The sequence below is a fragment of the Streptopelia decaocto genome, assembly GCF_964273445.1.
Source record: "Streptopelia decaocto genome assembly, chromosome: 5".
In the NCBI taxonomy this organism is placed as follows: domain Eukaryota; kingdom Metazoa; phylum Chordata; class Aves; order Columbiformes; family Columbidae; genus Streptopelia; species Streptopelia decaocto.
This window is the reverse complement of record NC_138659.1, coordinates 5,088,676-5,109,863: the sequence shown is the minus strand read 5'-3', so window position 1 is coordinate 5,109,863 and position 21,188 is coordinate 5,088,676. Positions and strand designations below refer to the sequence as shown.

General features: G+C 43.8%; 1 protein-coding gene across 3 annotated transcripts in view; it reads left to right on the top strand.

Moving 5' to 3' along the window:
- Positions 1 to 793: 793 nt before the first annotated feature.
- The window catches only part of PTPRF (protein tyrosine phosphatase receptor type F), a 252,726-nt gene continuing 232,331 nt past the window's right edge, over positions 794 to 21,188 (top strand). For all 3 annotated transcript variants that reach the window (XM_082052916.1, XM_082052915.1, XM_082052917.1), the window contains exon 1: positions 794 to 934. In XM_082052916.1, the coding sequence (XP_081909042.1) occupies positions 850 to 934 (85 nt within the window). In that variant the 5' untranslated portion in view covers positions 794 to 849. The remainder of the gene's footprint in view (positions 935 to 21,188) is intronic.

The following is a 21,188-nucleotide window of genomic DNA, read 5'->3' as shown; positions in this document are numbered from 1 at the left end:
TTGCATTATTTTTAAATACCTGCCTTATTTTTGGTTGGATTTCAAGGAATTATCTGTATGCCTGTATCCAAGCAGATGCCCAAGTTAAGCTGATTTCCAAAACAATTTGCTTTGGTTTGGAGAAGGAATATGCAATCCTCAATGCTTTTAGACAGTCATCTCAGTTTTTGGGAGGTGGAAGATTAGGTGTGTGCTTTAGGTAAAGTTTCTCTTTACAGACACTTTTCTTAATAACCTTCTGCTGTGACTCTGGTAGCTCTGTGACCTGACAGCTGATCCAGTTCAGCTTCGGTTTCTCCTCCTTGGACCCGTCAAGACGTGTCTGGTGTGTACCAGCCCAGCTGGGTGGGCCAAGCTAAGCTTAACGCTTAGTTTAGCGCAAAGGACCTTACAGATGCAATCAAGCACGTCTCTCTTGGACAGGTCGACAAGGAAGAGTTACACGAGCTTAATACTATTTCTTGTATTGTAATATGCAACTTCAGAACTGTTTGTTATGAATAAGAACAACAAAAGGATGTATCAATAGGCCGTAACAGAGACTGGATATGAAGATGAACTTGGAGATGCGCTTGCTTCTATGCCTCATGACCCTTGAAAACAGCTTATTGGATTTGGGACATCAATGTGGAGCTCTACTCCTCAAGCAGGAAAAATAGTTAAATTTAATGTTAAAAGTATTTGTAACAATGTCTTTAAAATGTAGCTTGGTATATGAGCAGTTAATCTGTGTGCCACATTGATCATTTCCTTTCATCCTCTTGCTTTGCAGGAGTAAGTCTGTGTCTGTAACACTGGATGTACTGACCACTTGCCTCAGACTGAAGAGGACTTGCTCTACTTTGGAATATGGTGCCTAACTTCTGCGTCCCAGTACTCACTGTGCCAGCAGCCATCCTCTGCTGCTTGATGCTGCCTTTAGCAGGAGCAGACAGTAAGTAATATTCAGTTTTGGAAAGCCTGAATACCTTGCAAAATTTATTTCAACAAATATTCAGCTTTTTTTTCTTTTCTGGAAACACTGAGGACTAAGGGGTAATGCCCCCCCCATCTTCTTTTCCAGTGTGCTCAACGCAGATAAACAGTGTATATGTGAAGGGGCACACGTAGAACTAAAAAAGCAGACAAAATTTATTCAAGCACAGGAAGAACTTCTGTAGTAGTTGCAAGATCGAAACTTGACAATTTGTTTTTACCATTTGTAGATGAGTAAAGAAAATTGTGGGCAGAGAAAGAGAGAAGTATGGGGGTCACAGTAATCCCTGTTACTTTATTTTCCTTGTTCTTTTACCAGCTCTTGTAATTTGTGTATTACTGAGGCATCTCTACTGAGTCAGCTGGTGACTGAGAGCTGTTGGGGAAAGGATGTGAGTGTTTTTACCTTCTGGTGTAGCTCTTCTGTACTTCAGAATTGGAGCTGAATGTTTTCTAGTGGTCATGGTGTAAGCTGTTGTGTCACTGCCTGTCGTCCTTATAGTCTCAGAGTGCTGCTGTGCCCGGCTTTGCCCCCATCCAGGCCAAGGACAAAGCTGTGCACAAAATGCTGTTGGGGACAGACAAGAGCAGAGAAACTTTATTCATGGTGGACTACTGAAAATACCTTAAAGTGAGAATTTCCTATTGAATGACTTAGGCAGATTGCAGGAAACCTTGTGGGTTCTTTGCATAGTCTTTGTTTTCATAACTTGTGTATATTTGCCAGGCTGTCCCCAGGTATTTGTGCAGCCCCTCTCCCCTTTTTTTTACCAGTAAGTAATTTTTCAGTGTCCAAACATTTGCACGTTTGTTGCAGGCTCTGGCAGTTGTGAACATTCTGTGCGTTTGAAAGCACGTAGGGCTCCTGGGACACTCGAGTTGGAGCAGAGAGGTGGCCGTGATGCACCTCCTGAGCTGCCACCAACCATCTGGTTCTCATTCCAGTTTTAGTCACCAGGCTTATAATTAACATGTAATGTTGTGAAAGTTGGAAGATCTTGATACGTGCTGGTGGGTGCCTGGCTGGATGGAGAAAACAGACTAGGGGTCCTAAATATCCTTGACTGAAAGGGAAGGAGTAAATTTAGAGAAGCTGGAGAGAAAAGTGAAGGATGGAGGTGAAGAACGATATGAATTCACTATTCTTGTTGTCACCAGGGATGACTTGCACAGGCAGCAGATTAGTGTGTAGTCTGTATGAGTCTGAGCTCCCCAGTTAAACTGGGGACAGCAGCTGTCTCCTTCCTCAGCTTTCTTCCCTGGCTGCTGATGCTGCTTGGAAGATGCTTATTCAGATCACTTTATGTCTACACATTGTAGCCCATTTTGGAGCCTGGCACAGAGAAGTACATGTTTGATGTTTTGAGGTGTGTAAAAATTCCTCGAGGTTCATTAGATCCTTGAGGTCCCGGATCCTGCGAAAGCAAGAAGCGTCACTCCATCAGGCGTGCAGAAGCTGGTGGAGCTTGAGATGTCCTAGGACAGTTCTTGGCCTGAGGATAACTTACAATAGACATGGTTTGCTAATTTTGTGGAGTATTTCCACATGCTTAAATTTTAACAAAATTGGCTCTGTTTCACAGGCCCAGATCCAAATATTGGTGTCTCAGATGTGGAAAGCTTCTGTGTTGAGAAGCAAACGTATCTGTATGTAAGCCTTTTTCTCTGGTGCAGGCTAGCTCTGAATTACTTTCTCCTAATCTGGAAGGCAGATCTGGAGGACAATGACCTTTTAACTGCCACAGCCACCATGGATTAACCAAGGGTTTCCCAGGATGGAAAGTGTTGCTCTGTGTATGTCAGCAACTTACCGCTTTTCTGGATCGTGCCACGGACTCTCAGTGGCAGGGAACTGTGTGAAATGACCTGCTCTGTACCACCACAGGGGGAAAAATCATCCCCAAACCCTGCTTGTTTCATGTCCTGCCATCAGTGATGGAGACGGGCAAGATACGGTAGTGTACACAGCATTGGGCAGTCCTGGTTCAGGACAGCAGTGAGGGGCAAGGGGGTGGGTGTGATGCACACCAGAGCTTACTGTTAAAGCTAGGGAGGGATGCTGTGAATGGAGCACCACATATGCACCCTCTTCAGTTTTTTGGTCCCCTAAGCATCCTGTTGGCTCTGGTCAGAGACTATTTAAATGGATTCCTGATGCAATATGGCTGCTCCTGGGATTTCATGGTGATTCTTCCATTCCCCTATTGCAGAGCTGCTTGGAGACGGGTAGGCTACACATTTGAAAAACATTCCTACACTTCCCTAATTAAAAGCAACGTGATAATGGGAGAAGGGTTATCCCTGGAATTCCTGGAGTCAGTCCCTAGAAATACTTCTTGTAGGAACAGCGAGGATGGAGGGCAGGGAAGGAGGGCTGTGATGAGCATCCTGCATCCCTGCAGCAGGGTGCTCGGGAGCACCCATAACCGGGGCTTCCCTACCTTCCCCACCCACGCTTCGGAGCTGCTGTTGTCGCAACACATTTCAGCATCGCTCCTGTAGCTTCCTGACAATTAGGCAGCTGGCAGATAGCTAGACGTTAACGCCTGAGATAAAACAGATTGAATATTGTATCGCCTAGCGAAGTTAGCACCGGCCGTGTGCCGCGATGCCTCTCCTGGAATTGAGTTCATAGGAAATGTGAATAATGTCAGTGCTCAGGAATTGGAGGGGGATCGAAAGGTTAAACGCGAGGCAGTGTGTCAGGAAAAGAGGGGCTCACTGGGAGCCTCCCTGCCGGCAGGATGGGATGGGAACGGTGGTTTCCCATCAGCTCCAGCGCGGTGCTGGGAGGAGAAGGTAACTGGGAAGAGGCACGTGTGCCTGAGCAGTGGATACAGAACTGCTCATTTGGCAGAAAACACTTTCAAATCCTCCCCGGCTTTTACAGACTGCAGTAAGAAATTATTAAATTTTCTCTGTGATCTGACTGTGTTTCTGTCAGGGTGACCCTAGTTCCATTAGAGCAGCTCGGAGCTGATTCAGGATGGCTGTTTTGTACTTTCTGCCTCGGCTTGCCTATGTGTTTTTTTCTTCTTTATGCACTCTGTGCTTCCCTGTCTGTCAGCTTTTGATTGTGCATGGGAAAAACGGCTTTGCAGATTTCATTTAATGTTCAGTTCAATTGTCAGCTAAAAGATGCTCTTTTCCAGCTTTTGGAAATATGTCATTTACTCTAATAAAATAAAAAACAACAACAACAAAAAAAATTCCCCTCTCAAAACAAAATGCAGAGAAAACAGGAAAAAAATCAATACTGTAATCAGAAATCATCAGCAATGTGTTTTGTTGTTGGCTTGTTTTTTTAAAAATTAGGCTTTGTTTTTGAGGTGCTGGACACAGGTTCCATTAGCCAAAGGAAGAGACTAGTTGACTACTTCCTAACTGAAATATGTCTTGGTTGTCTCGCACAGAATTTCACAGGGCTTAGGGAAGAAAACCACTTCAAAAGTGACCTTGTAGAAGGAAAGAACTAAGGCAGTATTAGGCCAACTACGTGTGAAGTGGTAAACAAACAATTTGCACCTTTGGATTTCTAAAGATAGAGCAAACTTGGCTTGTGTTGAGGGGATGGGGAAGCTTGCCGCAGTGAGCTGGTGCTGGTGAAGACAGGTCTCTGGCTCTCACCACCTCCAGTGAGTGAGGACCTCAAGTCTGAAGTGTCTCTGTCCCTTGTAAATGCTAGTCATTTTATATCCAAAAGTTATTTATGTCGTACAGAATTTTTTTTCCCATCAGCTATGTTTCTTGGATGCTAATTGGGTTGAGAGACACATTAAAAAAAAATAGGAAAGCGAGGTGTAGATACTGATGGTGGTTGAGAAACGGAATACTATTGATGCCATTTCTACTCTCACCCCTCAGGTGAGCTCTGTTTTCCTGGGCATTTTGCATCACACCCGAGCACGTCCAGAGGTTTTGGACTGAGCAGCACTGGAGTGTTTGTTATAGCACTTGGTTCCTCCTGTGCCCCAGCTCTGCAGTTACTGTTCCGTGGTCCTGGGACCCGGGAATGACGTGGCAGGTTTTGACTCCCTGGTTTGGCTCTATGTCCCCAATTCAGCTCTGCCTTCTTTGCTTCATATCCTGAGCGATGCCTCAACTACAGCTCAGCTCAATCACAGCTGCTCTGGGCCGCTCTGCGGGACAGATGTGCTGTTGTGCCCTGGAAAACAGCTGCTTTGCAGCACCGGACAGAGGGGTGCGTCCCAAAAGCTGGATCTGAGGCTTCTCCGCTGGTGCCTTGCACCTGTTTCTGTTGCGTGGTTTCTTTGTTTGCATGCCTGTCCCCAAATTCTGCACATAGTGATTATATGTAATTGGTATGATTGGATCCAGGTATTGCAGCATAGGTAAACACTAATTTTCTACAATTCCACCTTGACTAGCTTGACAAATCCCATCAGTGAAAAGAACATGTGAAATATTTTTCAGGAAAACCCCTGTACCTGCGGCATTTGGGTTGCATCATTAAGGGACAGGTTGAAATATTAACCACACTTATGCGCAGCTTTATTTTTGGTGTCCTTGTATATATATATATATATATATATGTATACATGGGTTCCACAGTTTTCCTTAAAATGTGCAAATGCTGCCTGCTTGTAACTGAGAATTGCAGATACCAAGGTAGGAGGAATGTTGTGAGAACACCATCTTGAGAGTAGATAACAGATCTTTTTCTGCATTTACAGCCATGCCCCTTTTAGCTCCAGCACTTGCAGGGGTCACGTGAGTTTGTTTGGGTAGCTACCTACAACAGGTCACAGCATCGTCGTTTGTCTTTTTTATTTATTCATAAAGCCAGCATCACTCATCAATCAACATCAGCCGCTGGGTCAGAGGTCCAGCTAGCTCCAGATCCCTTATCAGCAACGGTTAGTACAAAGATCTCTGGAGGATGTGAGAAGAGCATAAATATATAGTGATCCATCCCTGGTGTCATCTTCTCGCCTTCAGTGATGGTGGCTCCTGAGCCCAGGGAGGTGATGTTGCAGCTTCAGACAAGCTCACTCTGGGTTTTGCTCTCAGGCAGCTCTGAGAATATTGTTGGTCATCAGGGACATCCTGGGGCCGGTGGTTTGCTTGATGACCACCGCGTAGGCTGTGACTTCTGCCTCTACACCACAGCTCTGCGTTGAACCCACGTAGTGCTGCTCGGCAGGACTGAGCAGCCTCACCTGCCGCTGGCTCAGCGGCGTAGCCAGAGTTACTCTATTGCCTTCACAAGGGAGTTGCTGTGTTTAAGTGTCCGTGTAAGTTATCCGGCACAGCAGCACATGTTAGGGGGTTGATATATTTAATGCACGTTGAGAGAGAGTGTGCTTATTGGCTTGGTGATCTAGAAAAACAGTAAAACTACTTGCTTAAAATTTTATCTTCAGTGTAGATTCATAGATTTTAAGGCCAGAAATCAGATCAGTGCAGTCTTCTACTCTGACCTGCATAGCACAGGCTGTATAATTTCAGCCAGTAATTTCTGCATCTGCTTTTAACAGCTGTGGATGAGCTAGCACGTAGCTTTTAGGAGGCTATCAAACCACGATGTGAAGACTAAATGGTACAGAATTTACCCGTCTCCTATGTGATCTGTAAAAATGGCAAGTAATCATTACTTCTACAAATCAAGCTTTGTTTATGTGGGTTTTGGGTTCAGACACTGGATGTTGTAACTTGTGTCAGCTAGGCTGGAGACTCCTGCTATTTAATGCAATCTCCCCAAGAAGCAAGTTAGAGTGTAGGAGTTAGACAAGCTCAAAGTTTGTCCTTTTTGTTGTAGAAACAGGTATTATTTTTATAGTTTTTCGCTGTTTTTCCAGTCTCTTCGGTACATTTTTTTTTTTAAAGTAAAGGGACCAGGACCAAGCAGAGAAGTGGCCACATCTTGCCGCAGTACAGTGGCCCTTTACCCTTTTTGCTCATAGCATTGAGCTGGGAAACATGGTCCTCATGGTGACCTTTAAATCCCTCTCTGGGCCTCTGATTCCCAGGGTACAAGCTCCCATTTAATTAGTGTGACTTGTGTTTGTGCTCATGAATATCTACCCTTAACTACATTAACATACGTTTTGCTGCATCCCAGCTCGTCCAGTCATCCGAGTAATTCTGTGCAGGTAATATTCCCTTGCTGTTATTAGCTGACTGCTAATCTGGGTAAAGCTTACCCTCTACTTTTCAAATCTAGTTGCATTTATCCCCAGATACTAATCAGTTGTGACTATTTGCAGAGGCTGCTGCGAATATTTTAAGGAAATATTTAAAATATCCTATAGAGGTGATGGTAACACTCTTTGCAGATGAAAAGAAGTGTCAGGAAACTGATAAAATAATACAGTTTGTTGTAGTAGTAGTAGTACTGACGTCAGATGAGGAAAAGTATGAGGTCTGCTGGAGCTTTCAGTGTTTCAGCTGAGCAGTTGTAAAAAGCAATGAAGTGGCAATAGGGATGCTTTTTTTGTTTCTTTGATTATCTGTGCATTATATTGGTGCTTCAGAATGATGCTGTAATATAAGATGATCAAGCTCATTTTCGTGAACAATCAAGAGTATGAAATTTGTTTGCTCAAAATGTTAGTCGATCTTTTTTGATGGTGAACATGTTTGGTTTAAAAAGGGGGGAAAAAAGCATCTGTTCGTGGATGGGTTTTTCTCTAGTAAAATGTGTGTCTCTATGTATCAGTAGCTGAAAAGCAGTGGTGTACTTTTAATTGAATGCTGTATTTAGACCCTTGTGAGAATCAGTGCTTTGTCTATGCCAAAGACAAATCTCATTTATTTTGTTGCTGTGAAAACACTGTAGGATGCTTACTGAAACTTTTAACTCATAGAAATGTCTTTTGCCTTGCACACTTTACTGACATATGATTACTGAATCAATCCAAAGCACATTTTATTGTGGATGATGGGTTTACATTTGTACATGAATTGCAGCCTGCAATGCTAGACCTTGCCCCGAGTGTCAGTTACATTTGGGCTTTCTCTGATGCATCGTAGCATTGAGCTTTCATAATAAGGCACACTGTCGTGATATGAAAAAGAAATAAGTACAGAATATACTCAATTTCATGTAGTACAGGCTGGAATGAACTTGCAGTCCTGCTCTGCTTTTTAGTTGGCCCTTCATTGCATGTATTACTCATTATTTCAAATTTTTTTTTTCCGGTAATTAACTGTACAGCTTCCAGGAATGCATTTTGTAAAACTGGACTGAGACGTGTAGATAGTACCTAGTGAAAACCAAAAGCAAGTGGAAATGCCACCATTTTCCAATAGAGGTTTGTGGCACCACGGGTGACTGTTCTGAGTTGGTGCTCTGGATAAAGCCAGCATTCCAATAAGAGGTTTGGACTGGATTTGTCTCTTCTGCATGTGGTTACTTACTTGAGCTGATACCGGGTTCTCTGGAAGTTGCCATGTTCTCGTAGAAAGGACCATAATCACTTCACTGCTGGCACTGTTTAACACTGCAAATTTGAAAGGAAGATTGCATTCAGGGAATTATTTCTGCTTGCTTCTGCTATTTTTTCTTGTGTTTGTGGCTGGTGTTTTTTTGTTTGGTTGGTTTTGTTTTATTATAAACTCTGTCTACATGTGATAACTGTTGGTTCACCTCAAAGGTGAGTGGTGAAAGCCCTTGCAAGTTAATTGGGGAGAAGACAATGATTCTTGAGTCTCTCTAACTTAGGTGCAGAGTGCAGAACACCTACGTGTTTTCTTCAGGTTTATTTTTAGCCAAATTCACTTCAACCGTTCGTGCAACTACTGTTGTGTTACTTCCATTAAAGGCTGTTTTGAAAAAGGGGTTTTAAAGAGGCCAGGAAATATTCAGTAGCTTTACTTCTGGAGGTCTTTTGCCCCTGAAAAACTCCATTTGTAATAAATACTTTGAGTCTTGGCATGAGCAGAACTGCACCTGGCGGGTGGGACGGTTCCTTTTCAGCCTCTTGTCTTGTCAGACCCAGTCAATGGCTTGTGCGGTGGGAGACGGGAGCATCTCACAAGCTCTTACTGTTGTTGTGGGGCTGTACAGAAGGCGGAGATGCCGCTTCCTTTGCTTTCAAACTTCAAACTGACGTTCTCCCTTTTGAGTTAAATGTAAGAGTTGCCCTGCATTGGTTTCAGAAAGGATTTGTGTTGTAAAAGCGCACAGAAAAAACAGCTTGGAAGTGAGAAGGCGGCTTATAGGTATATTGTGCTTGAACAGTGTTTAATTTACAAGATGGAAGGTTCATTGAAAGAACTGAACGACGAGTGGTGAAAATCTTGTGAAATGCCAAAACCAGTTAAAATATTACATGATGAAAGTGATTCTGTATTTTAACCCTGTTTAGCATCCAACAGAAGTTTTCTGTAGATTCAGGATGCAAGAAAAGAACTTACCTTGTGCATTCACCTAGGTTTATTTATAGGGCATTAAATAAATGTGGGGGGGTGGGGGGAGAGGTTGGATGCTAGCAGGGGGAATCAGTATAATTTGAGAGGAAAGCAGAAAATACTTTCATATTGCCATGTAAAGGACTGGGATGCCTTGTCCTGGCAGTGTTCTCATTCTTGGCGTGCTGACTACAAAGAGCTTAATGTGACTCTTGGGAGGATGATGAGGGTAGTCCAAGACCTGGAACGGCTCCCTTTGCTCCTGTTTGCTAGAACAGGTAATGGGCTTGGCTGTTGACTTGTCGTTTATACCTGCTGTATATAGACTTTCAATATGTTTTTTATGCTCATCACACACAGTTTAGCAGGGGTTACGCAAAGTTCTTCAGTTATAACCAGTTGTTTTCAGCTTTTTAGGTGTTTGTTTCATGGTTGAAATATGCCCTGCTTGGTCTTCAGCCAAAGTTCAAGCTGAGGGGCTTTATTTTATGAGTCAGACATTTGGTTTTTGGATCTTTCTGCAAAAATAGTCTTTGGATGCTCTTAAAAACAAAGAGAGTGGAAAAACACGTTTGTACCTTGTAAAACAAACTGTGGTGTTATTCGTAGGTCTCAAGTCTAAAATGTCTGTGAAAACATTTGACATTACTACAGGTGCGCTTCAATAGTCAAGAGAAAATGGAACTTGATTTGTGGAAGGGAGTGGCCCATAGAAAAACAAGCTGCTGGATAATATAAGGGGGATTTCGTGCTAAGTCATTAAGCGCACGTGAGTAAAGGATGCTGTCGGAGCTTGTGTGTAACTAAATTGCCCGTATATTCGTTCTGTGAATGTAGCCAGAGCTGGTTTCGTCTGAGCCGTTCGGAGACCCAGCGGCGTTCCTCCGGATCCTGCAGCATGTAGCCTGTAACATGGGCAGGGAGAATTAATTCGCATCGACACCGCGGAGTTTGCGTGCTGGTGCATTTGTCTCTTTCTTGAGGCACTTGTGTAAATAGAGCATTTTCTTTGTTGAAGTTGCTCTGTGGTTCTACTGCAGGCCACAAGGGTTTGGACTTGTCTTTCTTGGCGATGCCTGTTGAACCTTGATTCTGCCTTAGTAATTGCATGAAATATTTAACATATTTAACTGCTTAAGTTTGAGGGTTTTTTTCCTTCAAATGCTAAGATGTGCCTCTGTTCCTATGGGTGCAGGGTTGTGTGCCTCTATTCTAGGAGCAGAGTGTGATTTTGGGTTTTTTTGATGTTAAGACAGAGTCCCTGGGAATACGTATTGTTCAGTCAGCATCTATGCACTGCTCAGTGTCTTTTCAATTAGACACACAGCCTTCTGTTGCAGATAAAGCATTTTTTTCCTGAGACAAATTTAGCTAAAATTTCTGGCATCGTCTTTAATCTGTAGTACATTGCATGGTAGCAGTTTCCTCTGTAATTTTGAGGAATTTGAGAAACCCCACTTAACATATAAAGAGTGATATGCAGTATGCCACATGGTGTTCTCCATGTTTATGTCAAATTGCGGAAGGGACTATGAATTATTTGGTGTTGCAATCATCGCTGCACTGCGTCAAACTCAAGGTCCGTTTATCCCAGAATTGCCCCAACTTAAGCCAACAAATGCCACATGTTTTAGGGAGGTGCAAAATAAAAATCCAATAGTCTTGCCTTTTCTCAGCCCACCCAAATGAGTTCCCATTTCCTATGTAAAATTATAAATGGTTGTAAGAAGCTGGACTTCTGTTACTGCTTCTGTAAACATTATTAATTGCAACAAGTCTAAATATTGTTATATCCACATGGGCGTAAGAATAATGCCCAACATAGATTTGTCAAGGTCAGATCAATCTAATTTCCTTTAATGACAGGATAACAGGCTTTGTGAATGGAGAAGCAGTAGATGTCATTTATCTTTAGTAAAGCTTTCAGTGCTCCCTCATGAGACTTTTTCTTGTGAAACATCTGCTCACAGGGTGGGTATTTGGCAGTTTGGTAGCATTCAGCATTTGCAGTAATGATCTCTCGGATAGAATAGAGAACATGCTTATTAAATTTGCAGGCAACAACAAGCTGGGAAGAGCTGCAAGCATGTTGGAGGACACCATTAGAATTCAAAATGATCTTTACAAATTGGAGAAACTCTCTGAAAGGATGCATGTCAATAAGGAGAAATGTGGATAGATGTTTGAAAATAGGAGTAATCAGCTACATAAATACAGAATGAGAGACAACTGCCTAGACAGCTGGTATACAGAAAAGGTCTTGCCAGTGCTAATGGATCAGAAACCATAGAGGAGTCAACAGTGCCATGCTGTTTTGAGAGGGACAGACATCACAGTGATATGCAGAAATGAGGAGTACCATCTTGAAAGACACCTTAGATAGGCTTTTTACTCTGCTCACGTTGATACGGCCTCCGGTGAAATGACATCTCATCTTGAGCATTCTGCTGCCCGAATGGAAGGACTAATTGAGGAGCAGTCAGTCCTCCCTGTCCAGTGCTAGGAGGAGAAATAATGTGCTTGAACTGCAGCTGGCAAGTTCAGGTCAGGCACTAAACAACGCTGGCTGATATAAAGGATTGTTGAGCACCAAATGGAGAGTTTCTGGAGGAATTTCTGGAATCTGCTATACAAACAGTGTTCCCTCATATAGGTTTTGAATGGCCAGTGTTATTTCTTAAATGGAATGTTTCTTTGTCTTAATTTATGAACCAGGAAGGTACAGGCTGTCTTCTCTGGGTCGCCTGATACTCTGATATTTTTATCCTGTTCTTTTTCATACTCCTCTCAAGTGGCAATCATTCTCTTCTATCTGACTTTGTAACTGTTTTCCAGGCCCTTAGTCCTCTTCAGTGCCCTTCTTTGACTTTCTAGCTCTCCTGGAAAGGAGCTGATGGGGAGAATACAGGGGAGACTATACCATTAACAAATGAAACTTAAAAACATCCTCTGTATGTAGTTTCCTCAAGAACCCTCACAGGTTTGCTGTCCTTTTACCCACATCTGTGCACTGACTAAACATCTTCCAGCTGCCTGGATGTGAGGTGTGGTCCACCTTCTGAAGCCTTATGGTAGTTCTGGGGATTGGTTGTTTGTTTGGGGAGGGGGATATGTGCGTGTGGTTGTGTTGTGTGGATTTTGGTGGTGTGTTTGGCTTTTGTTTGTTTCTTTGTTTGTTTTTCTTCTCCGTAGGTGTTACATATTTATCTGTAGGTAGCTGTCTGTCCACTTTACCACCCTATACGTGTGTGCACAGGTCTGCGCCTGAACTTTTCTGGTCACAGGAGCTCTGCTGGCCAGGCAGCTGCTGCACCAAGGCAGGAGTTTTGGTGTGTGTATGGTGGTTGCTGCCGTGATGCACAAAAGGTCATAGCACCAGATTTCCCTGCTGTTCTTCAGTGTTTGTCACGTATTTCAGCTGCAGTTGATGTGGTTGTGCCAGGCTGTATAACAGCACATCCCACAGCACAGCGGGTTGGAGGTCCTGCCCATCACACCGCCGCGGGAAAGCGATGCTGCTTGTGGTCCAGAGCACCACCGACCAGCAGCATCGTGCAGGGTGCATTGAAACGGCTTCTGGCAGCTAAAAATGCTTTGGGAGACAACTGCAAAGGATGCTGTAGGTCTTGTAAGACCTGACTAAAATCTGTCGTAATGCCTATTTCTGTGTATGAAAGGGAAAATGTATAAAAAATTTGTGTGTGTGGAATACTTTTGACGTCAACAGTAGTGGAAAAGAAGGTGTATAAGGTTTTTTTGCTTCTCCCAGTAGTTATTCTTCCTATGAATAACTGTGCATCTACCCATAGACCTCTGTCTGGTGGATGGAGTCCTAAGACTGTATGGGATGGGACTGCCTTGTGCTTCATGTTAAAAGACTGTGCTTAACTCACTGAGTATTTGTTTTGGATAAGAAGTAGTTATTTGCACACCTAAGCGTTTTCTTTCCTGGGTTTCATATAAGAGCCGTGTGCTTCTCGGAAAGTTCCTCAAAGACATAAAGGAAATGTGTCTCTTTAATGAATCAACATGCAGGCCATTACATGAGTTCCCGAATTCTGGAAACTCTGGCCATTATGTTGGGATGTTTTTTGCAGTCAGACTTTGGCTTCAAACTGCTATTATTTTTCACAAGACCAAGAATGAAGTCTGTTGCCTTTTATGAATAATAGAGTATGGTAATATCACAGCTATATATGCAGACTCTGCAGACTGGCAGCACAGCTGCTAAGCGTTACGCTTTTAAAATATGTACAATCTTTTGTCAACAGAATTAACACCAGGAACATTACATAGTTTGTTTCTGCATCAGGATGTTTTCTAGGGAAATTTAATGATGACCCGTTCTACATTTTGACCTTTAGAAACATTTTTTTCTGAGTCCTTGCACCTTCTAGCGAGTTGAGGAGATTCTCAAATTGAGACGTGTGGAATCCTAATGGCCAACCTGACATTTTCTAGGCCTGGCTGGATACCTGGGCTTGATTAGTTTTCTAATGTACCTGCTCTGCCAAGCTGGAGAGGCTCACACGCTCTGCAGCTGAGCTTCCTTTAAAGTGATTGCACTTTAAACCTTGTTCTAATTAAGAGGGGATGCTGTTCTAGTAATGGAAAGTTGTTTTATTGTTTCTCTCCCCTCATATGCATGCGAGTGGAAGTGTTCTAGGAAAGTGTTATCACTGCTGTTTTTGTAGTTCTTTCTTATCTTCCATCAGTCTTCATTTACAAAAAAAAAGCGAGAAATGCAGCATGCCCAGCTGTCTGAGGGCAAATGTGAATCAGCGAGATAAACCTTCAGAGGGTGTAATGGGCCTGACTACAGATGATCCTTTTGTGCTTTCCAGCATCCTGTGGCCTGTATCGTGTGTTGAACCACAGGCAGCAGGAGAAAAAGGGTGGAAATACAGCAAAGAACCCACGGCAGCCCATCGTTTTGGTGCTGAGAAGGGAATGATGCATGATCAGGCCACCTTCCTCTTCGGCTCTCCTCCTCCTACCTGTGGAGCGGGGAAATTGGAGATAAGACACAGAAAAGTGAGAAAGCAAGAAATAACGACTAAATGTGAAGAATATAGTAGATTTAAGTTTTCTGTCCCTCACCAGGAAAATGCTAGAATGGGCTTTGGAGTCCTGCTGCTTGAGAGAACCTGCAGACAAGTGCTCTCCCAAAATGCCCCAGCGGCTCCTCGGGTGTTCTGTGCTCCAAGAATCACCAACATTAGCAGATCGCTGATGATGTCTGCGCTGGCAGAGGGTCCCAGAACTGATTTATAGCACTTGTTCAGCTTTCAGTGAGCAGCAAATGTGTTGCTTAATTATTCATGGCAGCTGTATTATTGCAGGAAATTAAGACATCAAGGAAACAAGTAAAAACTATTACTGAATATAGCTATAAACAAGGTAAGGTGGAAGGAGATGCAGGGGGACAGCACTGAAATGTTAAAAAAACCACAACAGGCTCAGGAATGTTTCATGCCTTCTGAAAATAATGGGTTAAATTCCCAAATCTTTAAGTGATCATTCATAGCACGTAACGAAATATTCTATTAGCTAACAAGTTGGGTTTAATTTTTTACATTTGTCATCTAAATTATCACATTTGTGAATGTGTGAAACCTTCCTATGGCTTCTTTCAGCGTATCTGCTTTCATAAAGACACAGTTCTCTTTATATCTTCGACTACCTGAAGGGCAGTTCTAGCCAGGTGGGGACTGGTCTCTTCTCCCAGGCAGTCAGCAATAGAACAAGGGGGCACGGGCTTCAACTCTGCCAGGGGAAATTTAGGCTGGATATTAGAAAGAAATTCTTTACAGAGAGAGTGGTCAGGCATTGGAATGGCTGCCCAGGGAGGTGCTGGACTCGCCGTCCCTGGAGGTTTTTAAACTGAGATTGGACATGGCACTTAGTGCCATGATCTAGTAAACGGACTAGAGTTGGACCAAGGGTTGGACTCGATGATCTCTGAGGTCTTTTCCAACCCAGTCGATTCTGTGATTCTGTGACTTTCCTTGGAAGATTCGGCATGTGTCCCCATTCGGTTTGTGTCCCTGGGTTTGGTTCTGCCTGGAGCCGTGGTGTGAGATGCTGCTGCAGAGAGTGGGACCTGAGAGTCCAAGCTGCTGACATGGGTTTCCATTGTCTGAAACCACGCTGCGGCTTTATTCAGAGATTTATTTGCATGTGTTGGTCACATCTGCTATGAACCTGTCCTCTAGGCTGCACCCAGTGCCCCATACTCACCCGGAGGCCAGAGCTGTTGGCTTTGGGGAACACCAGCACCTTCTTGCTCATCAGGTGGCACTAGGACATGTCTCGTGTTTTTCTGCTCTCCTTTGTGCACGTTGCTCACAGTCGCTCCACGTTCCCGTTAGCTTTCAGCCTGCCAGATTTAATGACAGTTTTTCAAGTACATAGGCAGTAACTGACCAATACTTATTGAGAAGGAAGTGGTTTAAAGAAAACCTTTTCAACTTCTCTTTTTATACTAGAATTATTAGCTTTATTAAAAAAATTATAGGGACCGTCTATTAAGTTTGTGTGTAACCCCAGGCTTTCAAGACTTTCCATTTCATTACTGTTTATAAGCTCATTATTTTGGTACATCTGTAGTAATTTTGGAGCCCTTTACTTTCTAACTTCAATTATGTAGTTTGCAAAGTAATAATATTATGAGTCCTGTTATGGAGGACTTGGAGCAATTTTAAGGCGAACAAATGGGTGATTCAGCACCATATCCCAGAGAGCGTGTCTACAGACAGGGTAGCCCTTTCAGATGTCTTTTCTGTGGTGCACATATGCAAACTGACAAAAAAATCAGTTGTCATTAGTCATAGTCTTTCAAATTTAGTGACAAAATAGCCTCGTCTAGTTCAGTTCCTATGACGGGAGGTGTTGGAGCCTATTTGCAAACTATTTGGTGTACAAATCTAGGAGACAAAAAGAAAATATTCTTTAACTCATCCTATAAGATTGATTTGCCTTGTTCTTGCAAGCATGGTGTCTGTGCAGCACATATATGAGCATAACGTATGATAGGAATTGGGCAAAAAAGAGATCTTGCAAGAATCTGACACTAAATAGTAAACATTGAGGAACATGTTCCTAATTGGCTTTTGTGAAAAGCTTGCTGTTCTCTACACGCGCATCTCAAGATCGCCCAAACAGAGCTTTGCTTGCAGACCTAATCAATTGGTTCTCGAGCCATTTAGCTTTTTTAATTACTCTTGTCAAAGTGAAAATTATGCGAAAGGACTTGACTGTGCAATTAGCTGCTGCACACTTTTTGCAGCAATAGTGGAAAGACAATACCAAGTCCCAGAATAGCACTAGATATAACCATAGGAACAAATCTGCTTTGGCAAAGAGATATTCTAGTAACTAATCTGAATGAAAGATAATTTATTTTTTAAATATGCATATATTCACAGATGCAAGCAGAAAAGGCTGTCTGTGTTAGCGGTGCCTGTCCCCAGCTGAATGCCACATTATCACTTGCTGATTTCTCTCTGATTTGAGAGGCTGCTGCTCTGCACACACTCAGGGCTGAGCATGTTATAAGAGGTGCCAACCGCTGACCTCTTTGCTGCCCGGGATGGCGTGCATGTGGCTACATTTTAGGAAAAAAGGTTCATCTTTTCCTGTGGTGCAGCCATGGTGGGTTTCTCCTGTGGGCTGCGAGAGCCTGCTTAGTGCTCATTCAATGATCTATAGATCATCTGCTCAGGCAAATTATATCCCTCAACAGCTTCACACTAAACTAATCTAGGCTTTTAAAAAATAAATACATGAGGCAGTGTCTACGAAGTGCTCCCACTTAGTGAAGTGGAGCAGCTGGAGCCTGAGAAATGAACCCCATTTACCAGCCTGGGTGTGTGTTCGCATCTCCCCGCCGCCGAGCTCTCCCACCCAGGATGATCGTCCATCCACACTGAGGACACACAGTCACAGTGGTGGGGACGGGGCTGTCACCTCTGTGGTCGGTGCTGCCTGCATTGGGGAAAACTTGGAATCTGATCCGTTTGGTACTGGTGCCCCTCAGAGGGGGGTTTTCACCAACGTAAAACGGTGTTTTTACAAATGTGATAAAAAATACAGTTTAGATTTACGGACTGTGTTAAATCGCTGAGCTGATGGAATGGACCTGTGCCCGCTGCGTGCCGACTGAGTGAACTCTTTTTCCTGAGAACAACGCGGTGAGGGCAGCTGAACAAATCCTGGTACTCGTCCTCCCGTGTTTGGAAATGCTTAATAGATTCAAAGGCTCAGAATTTTAATGCAGCTCTTTTCTGTATTGATAGAGGTCTTTGAAGTCACTTGAACGTTTTACTGAGCATACACGCCAGGTTTTAAGTTACTTGTAGCAGCGTACTTGATGATTTCTGATCTTCATTAGGCTGTGTACTGGAAGGTCAGTCTGCACGCATACGTACATGCCTAAAATCATTTATTCTGCTGCACCTGAATGTGTTACTAGAAGAGGAAATAGCTTCTTTTAGATAGTGAATAACAAATAACATTTCTCCCAAGACATAACATTTTTACAAGGAGTCAAGGTCCAGGACCATACATGGCCAGGATTTTTTTCCCCGGAGATGCTGGGGCCAGACCCAGCAGCACCGAGAGACCTGAACGCAGGTGAAAGGGCTCAGAAACCAGCAGAATGCTTTTATTGGGTCCGAAATAGTCAGCACATCCACTTCTGGTTTTGGATTACAGCTAGAGGCAGCAAGATATTATGAGTATAGAAAGTTACTTTTGATGATGTAGCCTGCGTATGTGTGTAAGCCAGCTACAGTCAAATCAAGGAAACCAGCACATTTCAAGCGTAATTGTGTTTTTTGAGCAATTGTAGAACTCTTAAGTATGTGATAGCAGCTCCTTTTTGTGTATGATACAGATTTCATTCGTTGCATGAGACAGAAGGGCTTTGGGAATGAATGGTCTGTGTGTGGGGAAGGACACTGGTGGTGTGAATTGCCAGTTTTTCTTCCTGAAGAAGCTGGAAGGAGTGTAATGAATGGGACGTGGGACTCTGGGAGGGAAAATCCAATGTTTAAAGCATTTTTTGATGTCCCAGATGTTTGAATTCCAGAAGGCACGGAGATACCCCAAATTGTGAAAGGGTAAATTTTAAAGGAAAGTGATAAAATGTAACCTAAACACAGAAGCTGGTGCCACTCGAGTTACATGACGAGGTTTACTGAAGGGACAAAACCACATATTGTTCCAAATTGTCTCTAGAGTGTGCCGTCATGTGAGTGTTAGTGCAGATCCTTTGGAAGAACAATCAGCAGCTTTCTGTTCAGAAACTTGATCAAAAATACGAAGAGATTGAAACTGGGCTGTGAGCATCTAGTTTTTAAGCTGCAGTAAGGGTGAATAGGAGGGAAAAGCTGCATCTGCCTGGGGAAGTTTAAATACCTTTTGTCAACATGTTTGCAGATGTATCAACTTACAGGTATGCGAGAAATGTTTGCATTTTTGGGCTCCAAGAGGTGCTTGAGACGTGCTGGTCTCTGTATTCACCTCCCTCCTCCCCCTTTGCTTCTTGTGATTTAACATTGTTGAAGTTCTTTGGGGAGTAATGCTTTGTCCCTGCAATCATTTTTAGATTATAAATGACTTTTGTAAGCAAGTCGTCTTGACTGTGGATCAGCCATCTCTGTAAATTATTTGGTGGGATACTGAATTTGAAGTTTCTTCATTGCTTATGACAAGATGTTTCTGCTGCTGTCATTGTTGATGATTCACAGCTCAAGTGAAGTGCTTAGAACTTCAGAAAACACGTAACGCAAGCAATCCTACTCATAAAGTGTTTCTATCCTTAAAAAAAAAAAGCATAGAAGAAAGGTCCCATGAGAGCTGTGGTGAACTGTGTGAAACGGTGTGTGAGGCCTGACTGTGGGACTGGCTCTGAAATGTGGAGGGGAGGCAGGGGGACCTTCCTCATTCTGAATTTGCAGAGAAATCGGAGATAACTAACACATTCCTTTGTTTTTTTTTCCTGATCATGTGTGTGAGTGGCCAGGAGAGTTTATGAACCAGTTAGTTCGTGGGTGTGCGTGGGGACAGGGTGCCCGTTGCAGTCCCGCGTGGTTTGGTCTGTTCTGCTTTCACAGCTGGGCTCACAGCGTCATATTGTTCCTGCCTTAACCGTGGGATATCTGGGTGAATGGTTAGAAGGAAGTGGAAAATGAAGAGGCCTTGCACTGGTTAGAGGAACAAAAAACATAAAATGGAGTATTGAAGCACCGGCACCATCTGGATGTGGCTGATACTGTGCTCAGTGTCTGTGTCAGAGCAAAAGGGGATCCCTATTAAAATTATGCAGACACAAACCTTTTGAGGTCAGGAGGGAGGAGTGGCTGGCTGCCTAAATTCCCGCTGTTTTGCCATTACTGATGTTTTCCCTGCAAGAAGCTTCAATGAGGAAGCCTGACAGATGGCAACAAAGGGAGCAGTGCAAACAGGGGCACTCCTGCAAAATAAACGTTGAGCTTTAACTGTTTCACTGAAGTGTTTAAAACACATGTAAGAATTTAGGCAGAACTACAGAGGCATGTTACAGCGGTTAGGTGAAATTTTAGGAAAAAAGCCATGGCGGTTGTTTTTTCCCCAGCCAAGCTGAATTCCAGGGATGCCACCGAGAGCAGCTGCACGCCCTGAATGCTGATGGGCAGCTGGTGCTGGTCGCGCTCCCCCACCAACTTCCTCCATTGTTCAAGAAAATTCTCATGTTCTTGTTTCGAGCATCGCATTATAGGAGTGCGTTTGCAGCTGTACGAGTTCAGCGAAAAGGAACAAAGTCATGAATGAGCCGGAAGGTTTAAGGGGGTGGAAGAAATCTGGCAGGTTTGGGCACGTGGTGTTTGAGGGCTCTGTACTGGCAGACAGTTGGGGGTAGAGAAAATTCACAGAATCACAGAATGTCAGGGGTTGGAAGGGACCTGGAAGGCTCATCCAGTGCAATCCCCCCATGGAGCAGGAACACCCAGATGAGGTTACACAGGAAGGTGTCCAGGCGGGTTGGAATGTCTGCAGAGAAGGAGACTCCACAACCCCCCTGGGCAGCCTGGGCCAGGCTCTGCCACCCTCACTGAGAAGAAGTTTCTTCTCAAATTTAAGTGGAATGTTTTGTGTTCCAGTTTGTACCCATTACCTCTTGTCCTACCATTAGTTGACACTGAGAAGAGCCTGGCTCCATCCTCCTGACACTCCCCCTTTCCATATTGATCCCCATGAATGAGTCCCCCCTCAGTCTCCTCTTGTCCAGCTCCAGAGCCCCAGCTCCCTCAGCCTTTCCTCACACGGGAGATGCTCCACTCCCTTCAGCATCTTGGGGGCTGCGCTGGACTCTCTGCAGCAGTTCCCTGTCCTGCTGGAACTGAGGGGCCACAACTGGACACAATATTCCAGGTGTGGTCTCCCCAGGGCAGAGCAGAGGGGCAGGAGAACCTCTCTGACCTACTGACCACCCCCTTCTAACCCACCCCAGGTACCATTGGCTTCCTGGCCACAAGGGCCCAGTGCTGGCTCATGGTCACCCTGCTGCCCCCAGGACCCCCAGGTCCCTTTCCGCTACGCTGCTCTCTAATAGGTCATTCCCCAACTTATACTGGAACTCATTTTGGGTATCTATTCCAGGTTTTGGTTGGGTTTTAGCTCTTTGACTGCTTTTGGGCCCATGGAACTGTGGAGGAGACTGGGGAATCAAAAGGTTTGTTGCTGGAACTGGATGAGGTAAATGTAAGTGGAGGAAATTTTAGATAAATCAAGATGATCATGATGTGGGCTGTTTATAGGCTTGTGTCTTTTACATCTAAAGCAATGTTGTAGCTGCT